Source organism: Taudactylus pleione, unplaced genomic scaffold (assembly GCF_031769625.1).
Source record: "Taudactylus pleione unplaced genomic scaffold, aTauple2 ptg000399l, whole genome shotgun sequence".
Lineage (NCBI taxonomy): Eukaryota > Metazoa > Chordata > Amphibia > Anura > Myobatrachidae > Taudactylus > Taudactylus pleione.
In genome coordinates, this window is record NW_028284801.1 from 4754956 (window position 1) to 4770614 (window position 15659).

Consider the following 15659-nt stretch of genomic DNA (forward strand, 5'->3'; position numbering starts at 1 on the left):
CTATCTCTAAAACCTGGACTGTTAGTGTTCCTTGAGGACCGTAGTTGGGAACCCCTGCCTTAAGATATTCTTAAGGTGTAAGTTTTCTCACCCGTATTTCGGGGTTCAAATTTCAATTGTGTATCTCCAAGCCTTTTTACCCTATGCGTTTTTTCTCTTCAAGAGACTTCATCAGGGGTTTTCTCAATAATGATAATATAATTGAGATAAGATGGAATACATCACCACTGACTATCTCTGAATTGGGATATTCTTCAATATAAGAATAGCAGAAAAAAAGCCAAAAATGTCCACTTCTATACATAGTATTTGCAACTTGAACACGTCAAAATGGCGAAAATTGGTCTTACTACTGGTAGCTCTACCTCTTGCCACTGTGATCCAAGCTTTAGCTCTGCAAACTCTGTTATATATATTTATATATATATATATATATATATATATACATACATATATATATATGTATGTATTTCACAGTCTGTCCGGCACTCAAAATAATCCAGATCAATTATACCGTGGTGTCCAAAGTGTCGTAACTGACACTACAATACATCCAGAGAAGAGGGATGGAACTCAGAGGGTTTAATAGAAATATAGTCCGTTTATATCTTCATATAAGTAGCCATCAACGTTTTGGTGCACAGCGCACCGTCGTCAGGATAAGCACATCAAGCAAAAACAATGTATCACCTACAACAATAAATATGTGACTTACCAAGCTTTATACGATACTTCAATCACCACACCTCGTGCAGAAACTGGAGCTACGGGTGGTCGCATCTGCGGCACATGCCAGTGACGTCACTGTACGACCCAGGTCACCGGAGCCACATTACAGTAACCTAGCAACCACCTAGTGTTGCCTGGATACCGTCGGCTGCTACCACGGCTCCACTCGCTGTATCTCTCCCAGTCTCTATAAAACATAATATACAAATTCTCTCTCTCTCTCTCTCTCTCTGTCTCTCTCTCTCGTGTATATATATATATATATATATATATATATATATATATATATATAAACTTTCCCATGTCAATTTATTCAATATGGGGAACAATGACTACTCAATCTTGGTTAATAGGGACTAATATAAACACACTCTAATCCCCTACTGTATGAGGCTGTTCCGGCTATTTTTTTCATTCAAGCCCCTAGGTGCTACTGTGTCCAACCGTAGGATCCAATTTGCTTCTGCCCTTGACAGTTCTTTCTGTCGATCTCCCCCTCGTTTTTTCTCTGGGACATGATCAATTATCATATATTTTAGATTTGCCATGTTATGTCCTCTTTTGGTAAAATGGTTCGCCACCGGCTGGTCACTTGATCCATTCTTTATTGCCATTCAGATGGCTGATCGATGTTGAGCTGCTCTCTCCTTAAATGGCCGGATGGTTTTTCCCACATAGTAGTGTCCACAGGGACACCTGATGATATAAATCACAAAGGCCGTCGTACATGTGACCACATGTCTAATTGGTATATAGGCTCCACTATGCGGATGACGAAATGCTGTTCCAACATCCAGATGATTGCAGGTTACGCAATTCACGCAACGATAACATCCGTTTTTGCGAGAGGAGATCACCCTGAGTTGTCATTTCCCCAATTCGGATATAAATAATTGCTTTAAAGCCTTTAAGTTCTTTATCTGTACTGATAATTGGCCACAAGGCTTTAGTTGCCTGTTGTATAATATTGCTACTGCTTGTATAATCCGTCGCCCAGATAATGCGATCTTGTTTACTCCTAGCCTGTTTATTCATACCTGTTCCCAAGAGCTTATCTCGTGGTATATTCATAACCCGATTCTTATGGGCTACCAAAAGTTGTTCCAGGTATCCCCTACGGATAAACTTCAGTATCATCTGGTCTAATTGCTCCAACTTGTTCTTATCATTATTAATTCTTGCCACCCTGTAGGGTGATGACTTGAGTATAGTAACACATTTTTTCGATCTGTACTTTTTTGAAACAGTGTTGTGTGTGTGTGTGTATATATATATATATTATACACACATATATACAGTACTGTACAGTTTTAGACGTGTGGAAAAAATGCTGCAAAGTAAGAATGCTTTTAAAAAAAGGGGGGAATTCAATTCAACGCAAATTGAATAGCTCCCAGAGCTATTCAATTCAGCGCGCTGCTATGTCGGAGAATGCCGGTTCTTGCGACTTAACAAGGGTGTTAAGGCGCGAGAACCGGCGTTCTCTGACTAAAGTGCCAGGCGCGCGGCTGTTAGTCGCGCTAAGCAGTAAGACAGCTGCACGCCCGGCACTTCTGTCGAATTTTTCTCACATCCCCAGGGGGGTGCGAGAAGAAATCCTTTTCCCGCCCAAACAGCGCGTTGTATTGAATAGCTTCGGAAGCTCCCTCCCGCACTGAATTGAATTCGCCTTATAGAAGTGTTAATATTTTATATTTATCAGTTAACAAAATGCAAAGTGAATGAACGGAAAAGAAATCTAAATCAAATCAAAATTTGGTGTGACCACGCTTTGCCTTCAAAACAGTATCAATTCTTCTAGGTACACTTGCACACAGTTTTTGCAGGAACTCGGCAGGGAGGTTATTCCAAACATCTTGGAGAACTAACAACTGATTTGTGGATGTAGCCCTGGAAGTGATGATATGGTCCCCACAGAGTCTTGATCTCAACATCATCGAGTCTGTCTGGGATTACATGAAGAGACAGAAGGATTTGAGCAAGCCTACATACACAGAAGATCTGTGGTTAGTTTTCCAAGATGTTTGGAAAAACCTCTCTGCCGAGTTCCTTTAAAATCTGTGGGCAAGTGTACCTAGAAGAATTGATGCTGTTTTGAATGCAAAGGGAAGTCACACCAAATATTGATTTCATTTACATTTCTCTTCTGTTCATTCACTTTGCATTTTGTTAATTGATAAAAAATAAAACTATTAACACTTCTATTGTTGAAAGCATTTTTATGGTGCCTATCCATTAACAGACATAGAGACGACAGCACGATTACGACATTGTAATCATGCTGTCGTTTCTATGTCTGTGATGTGCCTACACTGAACGTTCAGTCGTTCAGTGTAGGGACATCCATCATCCCCTCCTATGCTGAACCTGACGTGATCGTCAAGTTGACCAGCATGTACGGGCGATGATAGATGTCGGAAACGACCAGCTGGCTCGCGCATTGCTGGACGTTTCCGACCTAAATGTGCCCGATACATGCGTGATTTGCAAGCGATTGCACGATAACGTCGTTATCGTGCAATCGCCTGCAAAAATCGTTAAATGGATACCCCCCTTTACTTTGCAGCATTTTCTCCACACCTGTCTAAAACGTTTGCACTCTCCTTTATTCCTGATTCCCTCTGATGCAAAAATTCTAGCTTAAATTCTCTCCATCAAGCTCAACCAAGTAATCACTACAGACCAGACTGGCTTCATGCCAGAAAAATCCACCTCAAAGAATACAGTAGTAGATGTCTATATACTCCTCTGCCGGTCTCACACAGAGAGGAGTCCTCCTAAGTCATTGTTTCATTAGATGCTGCAAAAGCATTTGATTTTATGGAGGGGCCCTTTCAGTGGGAGGTCATTCGTTGTTTTGGGATAGGCCCGACCTTTTTACAGTGGGTTCAATTATTGTACACATTACCCACAGCCAGATTCTGTATTAATGGATTTGTTTCTCTCTCCTTTCCGCTGCTGCAGGTTACACGACAGGGTTGCTCCATGTCCCCAGCTCTATTTGCCTTCGCGATTGAGACCTTGACGTGTGCATTACTTGATCACCCTCATTTCATGGGTCTTAGATTGGGTGGGATGATTGATACTGTTGCCCTATATGTGAATGACCTCTTATTTTTTTTATCTGATTACATGGCATCCATGCCTACAGTTCTTCATGTGATTAATATGTGTGGTGTATACTCTGGCCTCACTATCAATTGGGATAAGTCCTGCATTCTTCCGCTAAGAGGGACTTGTCCCACTTCTCCACAACTGTCTTTTCCTTTACAGTGGGTAGATTGCTTTAAAATCCTGGCATATTCATCACCATTTCCCCTGGGAATTATACTGCCCTGAATATACAACCACTTCTCACATATCTGAGAGAGAAGTCACGGTTAAGGTAAAGTAAATTTGATAAAAATGATAGTCCAACCAAATTTGATGTTTTTCAGCAATCAACTATTTTATTTCCAGCCTCCCTGTTTATAAAACTGAATAGCCTGCTTTCCTCTCTGGCCTGGATGGAACGTTGTGCGCTGAATTCAATTCAACACACTCACCAGATTTAGATCTGCGGGAGGCTTGGCCAAGCCACATCTTCAATTTTCTTACTATGGCAAATGGCACATTTGCAGCTCTGATTGCAGGATGATCACGCTGATGCTCTTCACACCCTGGTAATCTCTCAGGCTGCCCTTATGCAATGGCATGCCCGTGAGTGTTTACAGCCTCCATGCAGGGCAGTAGAGAGCCGGACCGGGCCCCATTTCTATCTGGGGGGTGGCCTAATTGTGGTAGCCGTGGCCACGCCCCCTTAAAAATATACCTTTATTAGCAGTGGCGCTGGGGAGGGGGCACTGTAAGCCCATCAGCCAGGTGCAAATCCAGGGGGGTGCAACCAGCGTGATCGGTCCCCCCACAGGCAGAGGAGTAGAGACTGCTGCTGCCCAGCGGCAACAGTCTCCCTATTCTCCCATTGTAGCAGCACACCGCAGTGTGTGCTGGGCTGCTGACAGGTAAGAGGGAGGGGGGACGGTGTCGGACCCGGACCCATCCAACAAGCCCGGGTAATTAGTACCCTCCCCCCCCCCTTTTCGGCACCCATTCCTCAATTAGGTTTCAACACATAGAACTATTCATCTTGCATAAAACCTACAGTTTCTTACCCCCCTTTTAGGTTGATCAGATTCAGGGGCCGTGCCACTGCTGATTGTCCAGAGTTCCACGATCCGCAGGGTACCTTCTGGCATCTTCTGTAGTTAATGGGTTCTGGTGTAAGGTTGTATGAAAAATTTCACAAACTGGTGTTTTCTTGTCTATACTTACCTCCAAGTTGTGTACGATTGGGGTTTTAAATAAAGAAACTGTAGACATATATACCGTATATACTCGAGTATAAGTCGACCCGAATATAAGCCGAGGTACCTACTTTTACCCAAAAAAACTGGGAAAACTTACTGACTCGAGTATAAGCCTAGTGTGGGAAATGGCAGCAGCTGGTAGTGCCCCCAGTAGTAATTCCCCCTGGTTGTGCCCCCAGTAGTAATCCCTCCTGGTAGTGCCCCCAGTGGTAATCCCCCCTTTCAGTGCCTCCAGTAGTAATCCCCCCTGGTAGTACCCCCAGTAGTAATCCCCCATTTAGTGCCCCCTGTAGTAATCCCCCACTGGTAGTGCCCCCTGTAGTAATCCTCCCCTGGTAGTTCCCCCAGTGGTAATCCCCCCTTTTAGGGCCCCCTGTAGTAATCCCCCCTTTTAGTGCCCCCTGTAGTAATCCCCCCCTGGTAGTGCCCCCTGTAGTAATCCCCCCCTTGTAATCCCCCCTTTTAGTGCCCCCTGTAGTAATCGCCCCCTGATAATGCTCCTTGGTAGTGCCCCCTGTAGTAATCGCCCCCTGGTAGTGCCCCCTGATAATGCTCCCTGGTAGTGCCCCCTGTAGTCATCGCCCCCTGGTAGTGCCCCCAGTAGTCCCCCCCCCCCCCCCTAGTAGAGAGAGACGTGAAAAGATTAAAAAAAAAAATCACTTACCTGAACTCCCGCTCCTGGTCCCGCCGCTGTCCGCTCCTCCGGCCGCTTTGCATGGGAGAGACGTCGTCATGACGACGTCTCTCCCATCACCCACTGCGGGAGCCGGAAGATGGCTCCCGCAGTGGGAGCAGCAGCAGCCGCCGAGAGTCTCAGCGGGTGCTGATTACACCAAACACGCAGCTGCCAGCTCCGGCGGCTGTGTGTTTGGCAGTGTGTAGCGCTGACCGAACTCCGTCCGGTCAGCGCTACACTTGACTCGAGTATAAGCCGAGGGGGTACTTTTTCAGCACATTTTTTGTGCTGAAAAACTCGGCTTATACTCGAGTATATACGGTAGTAATCAAAATGTCATAAATCTGTGTACCCTTGCTAAAGTCTGCATTACGCGTTCTTGGATGGTATCTGCGGGTCCTGTATTCAAAGAATGGGCTCCCTGGTCTATTTGTCCATCAATCATGAAAAATATATGCACATTACTCGTAAAGTAGAAATCAAGTTTTTGCAAATTTGGGGTCGATTGCAGCAATACAAATATCCTGCCCATGCCTGATTTGACGACTTCCACTGATTCACACATTTATGTTGCCATGCCTACATTTTAAAATGTGTTGCTGTGCTATCGTGGCATTAAGTGTATTTAGGGGCCCTAACCCTTCCTCCTCCCCCCTCCCATGGCTTATGACTTTCCTCGATAGTTTTCATTTATGGTTCTAGTGTGGCTCTCCAAGATAAATAGTTAATTGATTTTCACTGTTTTCTGTTTATGATGTGCTTTTAGCTAATCTGATGAGCTGTTGAATCATGATTATGCTGCTTTCTATATTTTCTGTGTATTTAAATTTTTTTGTTTCTATTGTTAAAAAACAAAAAGATTATTCAATTTATTTTTAAAAATAAAGGGAAATCTAGTCAGTTTTCACATAAAAATTACTATAAATAACAAATAATGAAATTTTTATGCTCTATAACAGATTTTTCTGTTGGGAAATTGGCTCTGGATGTACTAGTTGTTCCAGTCATTAATGTTCCAAATTGCATTACTCTAATTTCTGTATGAATCACATCTTAAGATTTACCTTCTAAAAATGGTGAATCTTAACTTTTTGCCCTGACTTTTCTGTTCCATACAGATCGGTTACCAAATTGGTTGAGAGTGTCTGTTCGGCTCTTAGGCCAGGTGGTTTGTAACTTCCTGTCTCTATTGGAGCCTATCAGGAACCAGACATTTTGCAAGGGAAGAAAATGTGACGTAGAAGCAATGCATAAAGAAATTAGAGAGGTGTCATACATCAAAAACCAACAATCTACAAATAATCTAATGTTGGTTTTATTCATTTAACCAGATGGATTAATGCAAGTGATAGCTTTTGCTGTACATGCAATCATTAATTTGGCAGCTGGAAATTATGGTGTACAAGGGGACACTGCTAATTTCTTAAAAGGAATAAAATTATATTTTTTTTGCTTAATCATTAATATATAGATAATTAGGGGATTCCATATATGTGTTAATATTTACGTCTTTTATTTATCTATATGTAGCCCCTTTGCTCTCCTGGCCCATAGTGTCCCAGAAAGCTCAGGAGCTATGCACTGCAAGATGGCTGCCTACTATATGGACTATGCCAAGATGGCCGCCATCTAGTTGCCATTAGCTCCGCCTGGGAGTGACCATAGCTTGCATGATGCAAAAGGGGCAGAACAAAGGAGGCGTCCGACCTGGTGGGAAACAGAGGAGCAGAGCCTTTAATAGTGGTTGGAGCAGTGTTCCTGAGATAATGGAGAAGAATCGGAGCCAGGAGGCTGACTGGGTGTTTGCAGTCAGACCTGCCTGGCCCCATGGCTGCTGGAGCACAACTACCGAGGAGCTGAGAGACAGGGTAATGAATTGCTGTGGCAACTGGAGAGCGGGCTGCAGTGAAAGGTGATAGGCACATCAGCTGTGCAGGATATTGTGTGGAGCTGACGCTGACCCCTTGGGAAAGCCAAGCCAGTATCTATAAAGCTGGGCATTTTCAAGCTACTCCCTGAACCCAGAGGGAGACTCTGGTTCTGGGTGAATGTTGTTGAGGGTTTCTTCAAGCAAGAAAGGGGTGACTATAACCTGTATTGATGTCTTTATTGATGAGTGACTTCTCACATTCGCATACATGCTCAGAGAGTTTTTATTAAGAGTTGTGGACTATATTGCAAGAGCGATTATCGATAGCTCCTTTGGAGACAGAAGTAATAGCCCTTGTACTGCATAGTACGGCATTACAGTTCAAAAGTGATTGACAATGTTTCGAGAGACATTGTTTCACAAAAGTATGCATTTACTATTCAACATTGTATGCACGCCAACCCCCATGGTACCCACTGACAATATATATTGCTGCATTTTTGAGAGTGCAAGTGTGTATGTGGCTTTGATTATTTTTGTGAATCTGTGTTCTTGAGAGATACAGAGGCTTGGCTGAATTGCTTGGAGTAGAATAATTACTGTATTCCTAATAATCTTGTTCTGTAGCAGTTGTATTATGGTTCATAGTGTTAAAGGATTTCATTGGAGTGGAATGCGTATTGATTGCAGTAGTGTTTCCTTGATTATCGGTGCTATCTCGTCGATCTTGTATTTTTGTCTATATTCTTTCCTATAATATGTTCTGTATCGTACATTAACATTATTACTCAAATTATATGCATTATTGGTGTATTTTTTTTTTTAATTCATGCCAAAAAACATTTTGTATTCTATTGATAATTTCCATTAATAGTAGTCTTTGATATTCTTATACATTGATCTGTACTTTTCATTCCATGTTTAACTTTTATCCATTCTCTTATGTCATATTTATGCCGATACCATTCTACTTTGCTCTCTATTGTTGTTTCTTTGCAAGGTCAAGTAGTTGTATGCTGTTAAGAGTCTATATTTCCACAATCTTTGCTGCTGATATTTGTTATATATTTTATAATCAAGAGGATGCCGCAGTTATCACCATATTTAAGATAAATATAGCTGGTTTGGTGATTTGTATGGTTTGTACTTGTCAAAGTAATGGATCAGTGGTGTTGTGGCAAAGGTTTCCTAAATCGATCTCTGGTGGATGGAAGATCCATTTATTACCCCTACGGGTCTGTACAAATTTAGGTGGAGGCACTGCCATAAGTTGACGGTAAGAAGAGTTACCACGTGGAAACCACTTATACACGACCCTTCCCGGATTCAATTTGTTATTATATACGAGGGTGGTTCAATAAGTAAGGTAACAAGACCTGTATAATGGTCAGTCTTCTCTATTTCATTCTAATTTCCCGCCAGGCCAGAGCAGGTAGATCACTGATTCCTCTCACAGCCATTAGATTGCACCTTATATCAGTCATACTGTCCCAACATCAGTTATAAGATGGAGGGGCTGGTGGAAAATGGTCAAACATTAAGGAGCATAATGTATCTAAAGAGCACATCAGCAGCTGAAATTCATCGCCAGCTTTCGAGGTGTACGGTGATAACGTCATGTCACAGAAACAGGTTTGGTTTGAGTTTGGTGCATTGACTTTGATAATGTGCCTGGCCGGCCGGATTGCTGCTCATCTTGAAGGTCTGTCCTGCTGTTATCAAAGGAATGTAATAGAGAGGTCTTGTTACCTTACTCGAGCTGCAGTGTCTCGAGTGGACACTGCAAAGCATCTACACAGTGCAGAGGAGGGAGAGCCTGGGGGGCAACCCAGCTTCTCTGGCTTAAATGGGCTGTATTTTAATGCAAGTAAATTACATGGATAAAAGGCACAGTACATAGTTACATTGCATTCACTAATCACCAATTGAGCAAAGAGGCTGTCATTCTTTCCCATTCCGTGGATGCTGTCCAATTGCTTCTCCCTGCACCCCCAGCACTGGACAAACTAGTAGGCGCACATACTCCTGCAGAGGGGCTCTCTTATGGATCCCTTGAGCTGTTCTCACATGTTGGCCCATCTGCTCCACTCACCTGCACTCTTCCATGCTGCTCTCTTGCCAAGCACTGCCTCCTCCTCCATATATCATACAATGGGGCTGCTATAAGCAAACTCAGAGCCCTGCAGCCGCGCTCTGCTCTGGAAGATGAAATCCCAGTCACGAATATGCTGGGCTGCAATGAGTGACAGCGAAAACGTTGCTTCCTTGGTGCGCACTGACAGCAGTCTGCAGCGGCAGCAACGTGCAAAATCCATGCTGCAGTTCCGCCCGTCCTCACGGTGTTTGCGGGTTTAGCGTACCGCAGATGATCCCCTTTTAGTGATGGGGTTTCTTGCAGACCATGAGAAGGGCTTCCAGGTACTCATAACTTTTAACCTAAGCTCTGCATGTTTGGAGGAACGAGATTCAGCCAGAATCAGGCAGTTGGGGAGGTATGGTGTTGCAGTCTGAGTTTCTGGACAATATTCCCCCTCCCTTCAATATTCACACCTGATATGTTTTTTATTTTATACATATTGAGATATGAAATGTATAGTTTTATCACAAGGTGGACGAGATAGTTAACAAACTCTTTAGTTAGAGATGAGCTACATTTTAAATTCTGTTCTGCAAAATCTTTTCGTATTTGAATGCAAAATTTAGCATGTTTCAGTTCCCAGCTCTATTCGTAGACTATAAATGCAGAGAAATGTGAAATGACAAATACAGTGTGGAAAGGCAGGTAATAAGCTTGTAAGTAAGTGGGGTCATGGCAGAGAGGGCGGGAGGATGGAGAGTAAAACAGATGTTTTCCTGATCTACAGCTTATATCACTGTAATAAATAGATCCCTATTTGTCTTGATACATTTGCTAGAATTTCAAATAATGCATTCCATTATTTCTAGGTTGGCAAATGATTGAAAGACTCAGCTGTCCTGTTCAAAACATGGCAACTGGCAACTTAAGTACCAGTGTCAGAATATTTGGGTGCTTAGTGCCAGACCATAAGTCTATAGTATATAGTTATACGCTTAGCATATAGTATAATTATATAGTTATACGCCTGATAAAATGTACTCTCCCACACTGTGCAGATTATTTATTATAATTATTGTTAATTTCATTTGCACTGTGTGTTTCAAATACTAAATGTCATTACCTCCTCTTTTGTAGTGCTGGAGTTGGCAGAACAGGGGTATTTATTACCTTGAGTATAGTCCTAGAAAGAATGCGTTATGAAGGAGTTGTAGATGTTTTTCAAACTGTAAAGATGCTGCGAACTCAAAGACCAGCAATGGTGCAAACAGAGGTAAGATTTAGAGAAATACATTGTAATACCATTATGTATATGCTTACATTCAATGGTTGACATTATTGTGTTGCAAAGAATGATTTATATCAATGTGAAGTAGAAACATGGCTACTATCCAAAACCAAGGGCCTGATTCAGCAAGGATCGCAACTGCTAATACGTACTCAGACGGTCGATTGCTGCGTACTGCGAATGCGTATGCAACGCAGTGCGCGAATGCCTCTACGTATGAAGACCTATCGCAGAGTGGTTGACAGGAAGTACCGTTTGGGGGTGGTGATGGGGGGGTGGTCGGAGAAATGCAGACGTGTCAGTGCGTTTGAACGCCGTTGCAGGGGCGTGCATAAATTATCCACTGCGATGCCTTACGCAGCTTGTGTACTCACTGCGTGCAACAAGGTTAGCAATTTATAGGTAAGGTCAGGGCTGCAGTAATTCTGCGTAAGGGGTCGATGGTACTCGATGTTTCCGGAGTTTTGCAAGGTATTACGGATATGAGAGAGGGATAGTGGGCGTCTGCATGTTGTCTGTGCGAGTACTTTGCGATTGCAAGCATTAGCATACTTTCGCAGCAGTCCTGCATGTGCGATTGCAGCCACGATGCTTGCTGAAGCAGGCCCCAAGACCACTGTTACAACAGCCTAGCAAAAGTAACATTGATGTTTGTATTTTATATGGATCATACAAAGTATATATTTTCATGATTATTCCATGCTTTCATGCAGTCACTGCTACATTTAATAGGGCTATATATATATATATACTGATACTCCATTTTCTCTTTCTAGAGTTCCCCTTTCTCACATGTTACCTATTTCTTACTCCATGGGTTCCGAGATTACGAAATTGGTGTGGTTTCAGTGAGCCGTATAACAGATTGGTGCTTTAAATTTAGCAGCAAACTCGCTGAAATCACACCGGTTCCATAATCTCAGAACCTATAACTTAATCCCCATGTCTCTTTACTGCTCTATCCTGTTTCCAGTCTGTTCCTTTCATGGTTCTAGCTTTCCTTCAACGCATGTGCATCTCTGCACCAGTCCGATGGCCTTTGGGGAGCCCTGTTCTCATGCTCACCACACTAAGGGGTATATTTACTAAAGTGCGGGTTTTAGAAGTGGAGATATTGCCTATAGCAGCCAATCAGATTCTAGCTATTATCTTCTAGAAGGTGCTAGATAAATGTTAAGTAGATTCTGATTGGTTGCTATGGGCAACATCTCCACTTCTAAAACCCGCATTTTACTAATTATACCCCTAACTGTTCCTCCAGCTTCATCTCTAAGCGGCTCAATCTGCTGCACTGCTATATGCCAGATAGAAGGTATAGCCAGTCCCAGTCTGTGACTCTTGGAATCCCTCCTTAGTAGCCTATACTTGTCAGTAGGTAGCCTGGGTATGAACCTGGTAGTAAATTGAATAAACATAAGCGATCACTTTACTTTTTACTCATCACTGGTACAATCTCTTATCTGTCCCGCTAAGATAATTTTAGTCACACCAGAATATGATTTCTTATTATTGAGGATATTTTCAGTTAAATAATAAATAGACCCATTAAACCTTTTATAGCTGCTCTCTAGAATGAAGCAAATAAATGAACATTATATTTTATACATCTTCTTTACTTTGTTTCTAATTACTCAAACTTTATCCCACTACTTCCTCCTTACTAGTAATATGTAATAGTAAAGTAAAATGTGCCTAGATTTATTTTATTATCCTTACAAGGGTTGCAAGACACCATGGGCCTAGACACGGTGGCGGTGTCCGATACAAGCAGCCAATGGTTCAGTCTGTGCATGCGTTCAAGTCACACTGCGCATGCGTCCTGATGGATACCCGACAAAGACGCAGACTGAAATTGCCTGCAGATAGTTGCAATTTCGGTGGGTGTTTCTGGGTGGTAACGGGTGGCTAGCCGGTCACCGGCGTGTCGCAGTCAGCGACTGTGTCTAAAGATGCTGTTGCACTGACAAAGGTCGGACAAGTTTATATGGGGTTTCTGCGCCTCATGGGGCTGGTGCAGTGTCTGATGGTGTGACCGACGGTCCATCTCAATACAAACAGTGCCGGAATAGCGCCTCAGCCGATGGCGTTCTCAGTAGGAGGACCATTGGCTGCAGCATTAGCATAAAGACTGTTGCATTGCGGCAACCTCTGAATCAGGCCCTATATCTCTATAGTGACAGTTATAGTTGCATAGGGGAGAGACTTGGCCATGTGCAGGTTTGCACTTTCTTATGAAGAGTATAATGTTACCCAGACATTGAACAAATAATGCCTTTGGGAATATAGTGGAAAATACTATATCACGTGTTATTGTATCTATTAATAGTTAAAAGATCTAAATAAAATTAAAATAAATATTAAAAGATCTATTCTCCATATAATCACAGACTGGTTGGTTATTGAAGCCTCCTTTTTGGTTGGTAAATAGTATTTTAGTGAGACCTTCATTGTGCTGGTAGTAAAGGACCACTAAACATAAATGTAAAATATTAAAAAATTTTCCATTCTTTCCATTTTAGGACGAATATCAATTTTGTTACCAGGCTAGTTTGGAGTATCTGGGCAGCTTCGATCACTATGCAACATAAGAAGCCATCATAAGTGTACATGGTCAACCACTGACATCACTGCAGTCTCTGCTGACCCTCTTAAAAAGCCTGAACTCATAAAATGAAAATCAGCCTCTGGCACCAGGGGTGGGAAGTTTATTACATTTTACAGAAGTCACATTCAGAACTCTGTGGTGTGGAGAAAATGTCTGAGACTTGGGTGACTTCTTTAATGCTTTTGGTGTGATACCTCAAGCACTGTTCTTGAATTTACATGGATTTTGATTGAAAAGTGGTCCCAACTAGCGCAACAAAGTATGTTCTTTTATAGAAGGATAGTGGAAACTAATGTTGCATTGTTGAGGCTCATGTCATTTTCAGTCTTTTAAAGTAGATCTGTTCAGACAGAATAACTGCAATGTTTGTGAACTGGCTAAATTTAGAGTAAGTTTATGCTTGTGTCTTAACCTAACCAGGAGCCCTTTTAAAACACTGCATCAAGAAAAGGGAAATGAAGCTGGCCGGTGGTGCGGACCATGGCTTGGATACATTGTAACTCACCCGCTGAGCCACCACTACCTGCCTCTGACTTGCAACATTCCTTTTAAATTGTGGTTATGTTCAAACATATTACTAACAGCTTTCACATATCCTTATTTTAAATCCCACAGAAGTCTTCAACCTCTTCTGTATTATAATTATCTTGTCTCTCTGAGAAGAGTTATCATGGTACAAAAAAAAGTTTATTTCTCTAAAGAAAGTTCCCAGATTGACTGTAAATCTGAGCGGATATAGGGTAGGAATCTGCTGCAAAATAACGTTCAGCAGTTTGCTGACTGTGGCCAATTTTGTGTTTTTAGTTTTTTTTTATGTCCATGATGCAGTGTGTCCAAAATCCAAAGTGCAGCTTGTATAATACTTCAGAGTGTATGGCAGTAGCTTGCTTTTAAGTATTGTATCTGTATCCATTTAAGTGACATTAAAATTAGACCCCTTTTTATATTGTATTTCCTTTTTTGTAAACAAATTAATGTCAATGAAATGAAGAGATGTATGCTACAGTTCATATTCTGTTTAAAGACTGTCTATTTTTTCACTGTAGAGATGTTATGCGTGATGGCCACTACATATACAGTTCAGCTGCTATTCATCACACTACTTTTCTACTCCTAACAATAAATCAATCAATAAATCAGACTGTTCATATGAAAATTAGAGACAATTTAGCACATTACTCAGTCAGGCTATGGAACTTGGGCTTCTGATAAATGTACCAAAAATATTTATTTACAAAAAAAATATATGAAAAATTAACTGGTTTCACAAGTCCTTTGAGTCTATCATATGTGCCCTTCATCATTCATGAAGTTTAAAGTTCATTTGTGGCTAATTAGTAATATTCTGAGGTCCTTCTTTTAGGAGAGAATAGTTGTAGGTGGTGTGATAACAATTTTATTGCATTCAGCAATATCTGTAGACAATATCTATGGCCATTTGAGATTGAATTGATTGGCCAACATTTTTAAAACACACAATTTATTAAAAGGAATGTGTGTAATGCAGAAAAATGTTCTTGTTTTGTAAGATTTCACGGTTTATGGGACAATCTTTAGTTACCATAATATAAGATAACAGTTCTGCAGCTAAAGCAAAGCAACTGTAATTTGAAAAAGGGCACTCTGTCAATATGATAATATATTGCTGATATTTTCAAAAACAAATGAGGAACCAAGATGTTTGGTGGCAAATTCAGTTTTACGGAAAAAAAAAAAAAAAAACATCCCTCTAATCATCTTCATTGTAAAGCGCAAATGTCAACTCTTTATAACTGTAATTGGAACAGCAATGAAATGTGATTTACTCACCATAATGTATGTAGAAATATCAACTTTGTATTAAAGAAGAATGAAACAACAAAACTGACTAATATTGTCTTGAACAAATATGGGATAAAAATAAAGATCATGATCTGCAGAAGATTTAAATGATGTAAAGCTGACAGTATCTATTGACATTATATTGCTGTATGTACACCAATACATTAAATAAAGTGTCTACATTTACTGCATCTCATACAGAAATGTAAATGATACATAAAAATCTGTACATTTTGTAATAAAGTAG

The 15659-nt window shown here is 41.3% G+C and overlaps 1 protein-coding gene across 7 annotated transcripts in view; it reads left to right on the plus strand.

Annotated features, from left to right (window-relative positions):
• The window catches only part of PTPRS (protein tyrosine phosphatase receptor type S), a 458571-nt gene extending 442912 nt beyond the window's left edge, over positions 1–15659 (plus strand). For all 7 annotated transcript variants that reach the window (XM_088446483.1, XM_088446485.1, XM_088446484.1 and 4 more), the window contains 2 exons: positions 10836–10971; positions 13506–15659. In XM_088446483.1, coding sequence (XP_088302609.1) covers positions 10836–10971; positions 13506–13574 — 205 coding nt within the window. In that variant the 3' untranslated portion in view covers positions 13575–15659. The remainder of the gene's footprint in view (positions 1–10835; positions 10972–13505) is intronic.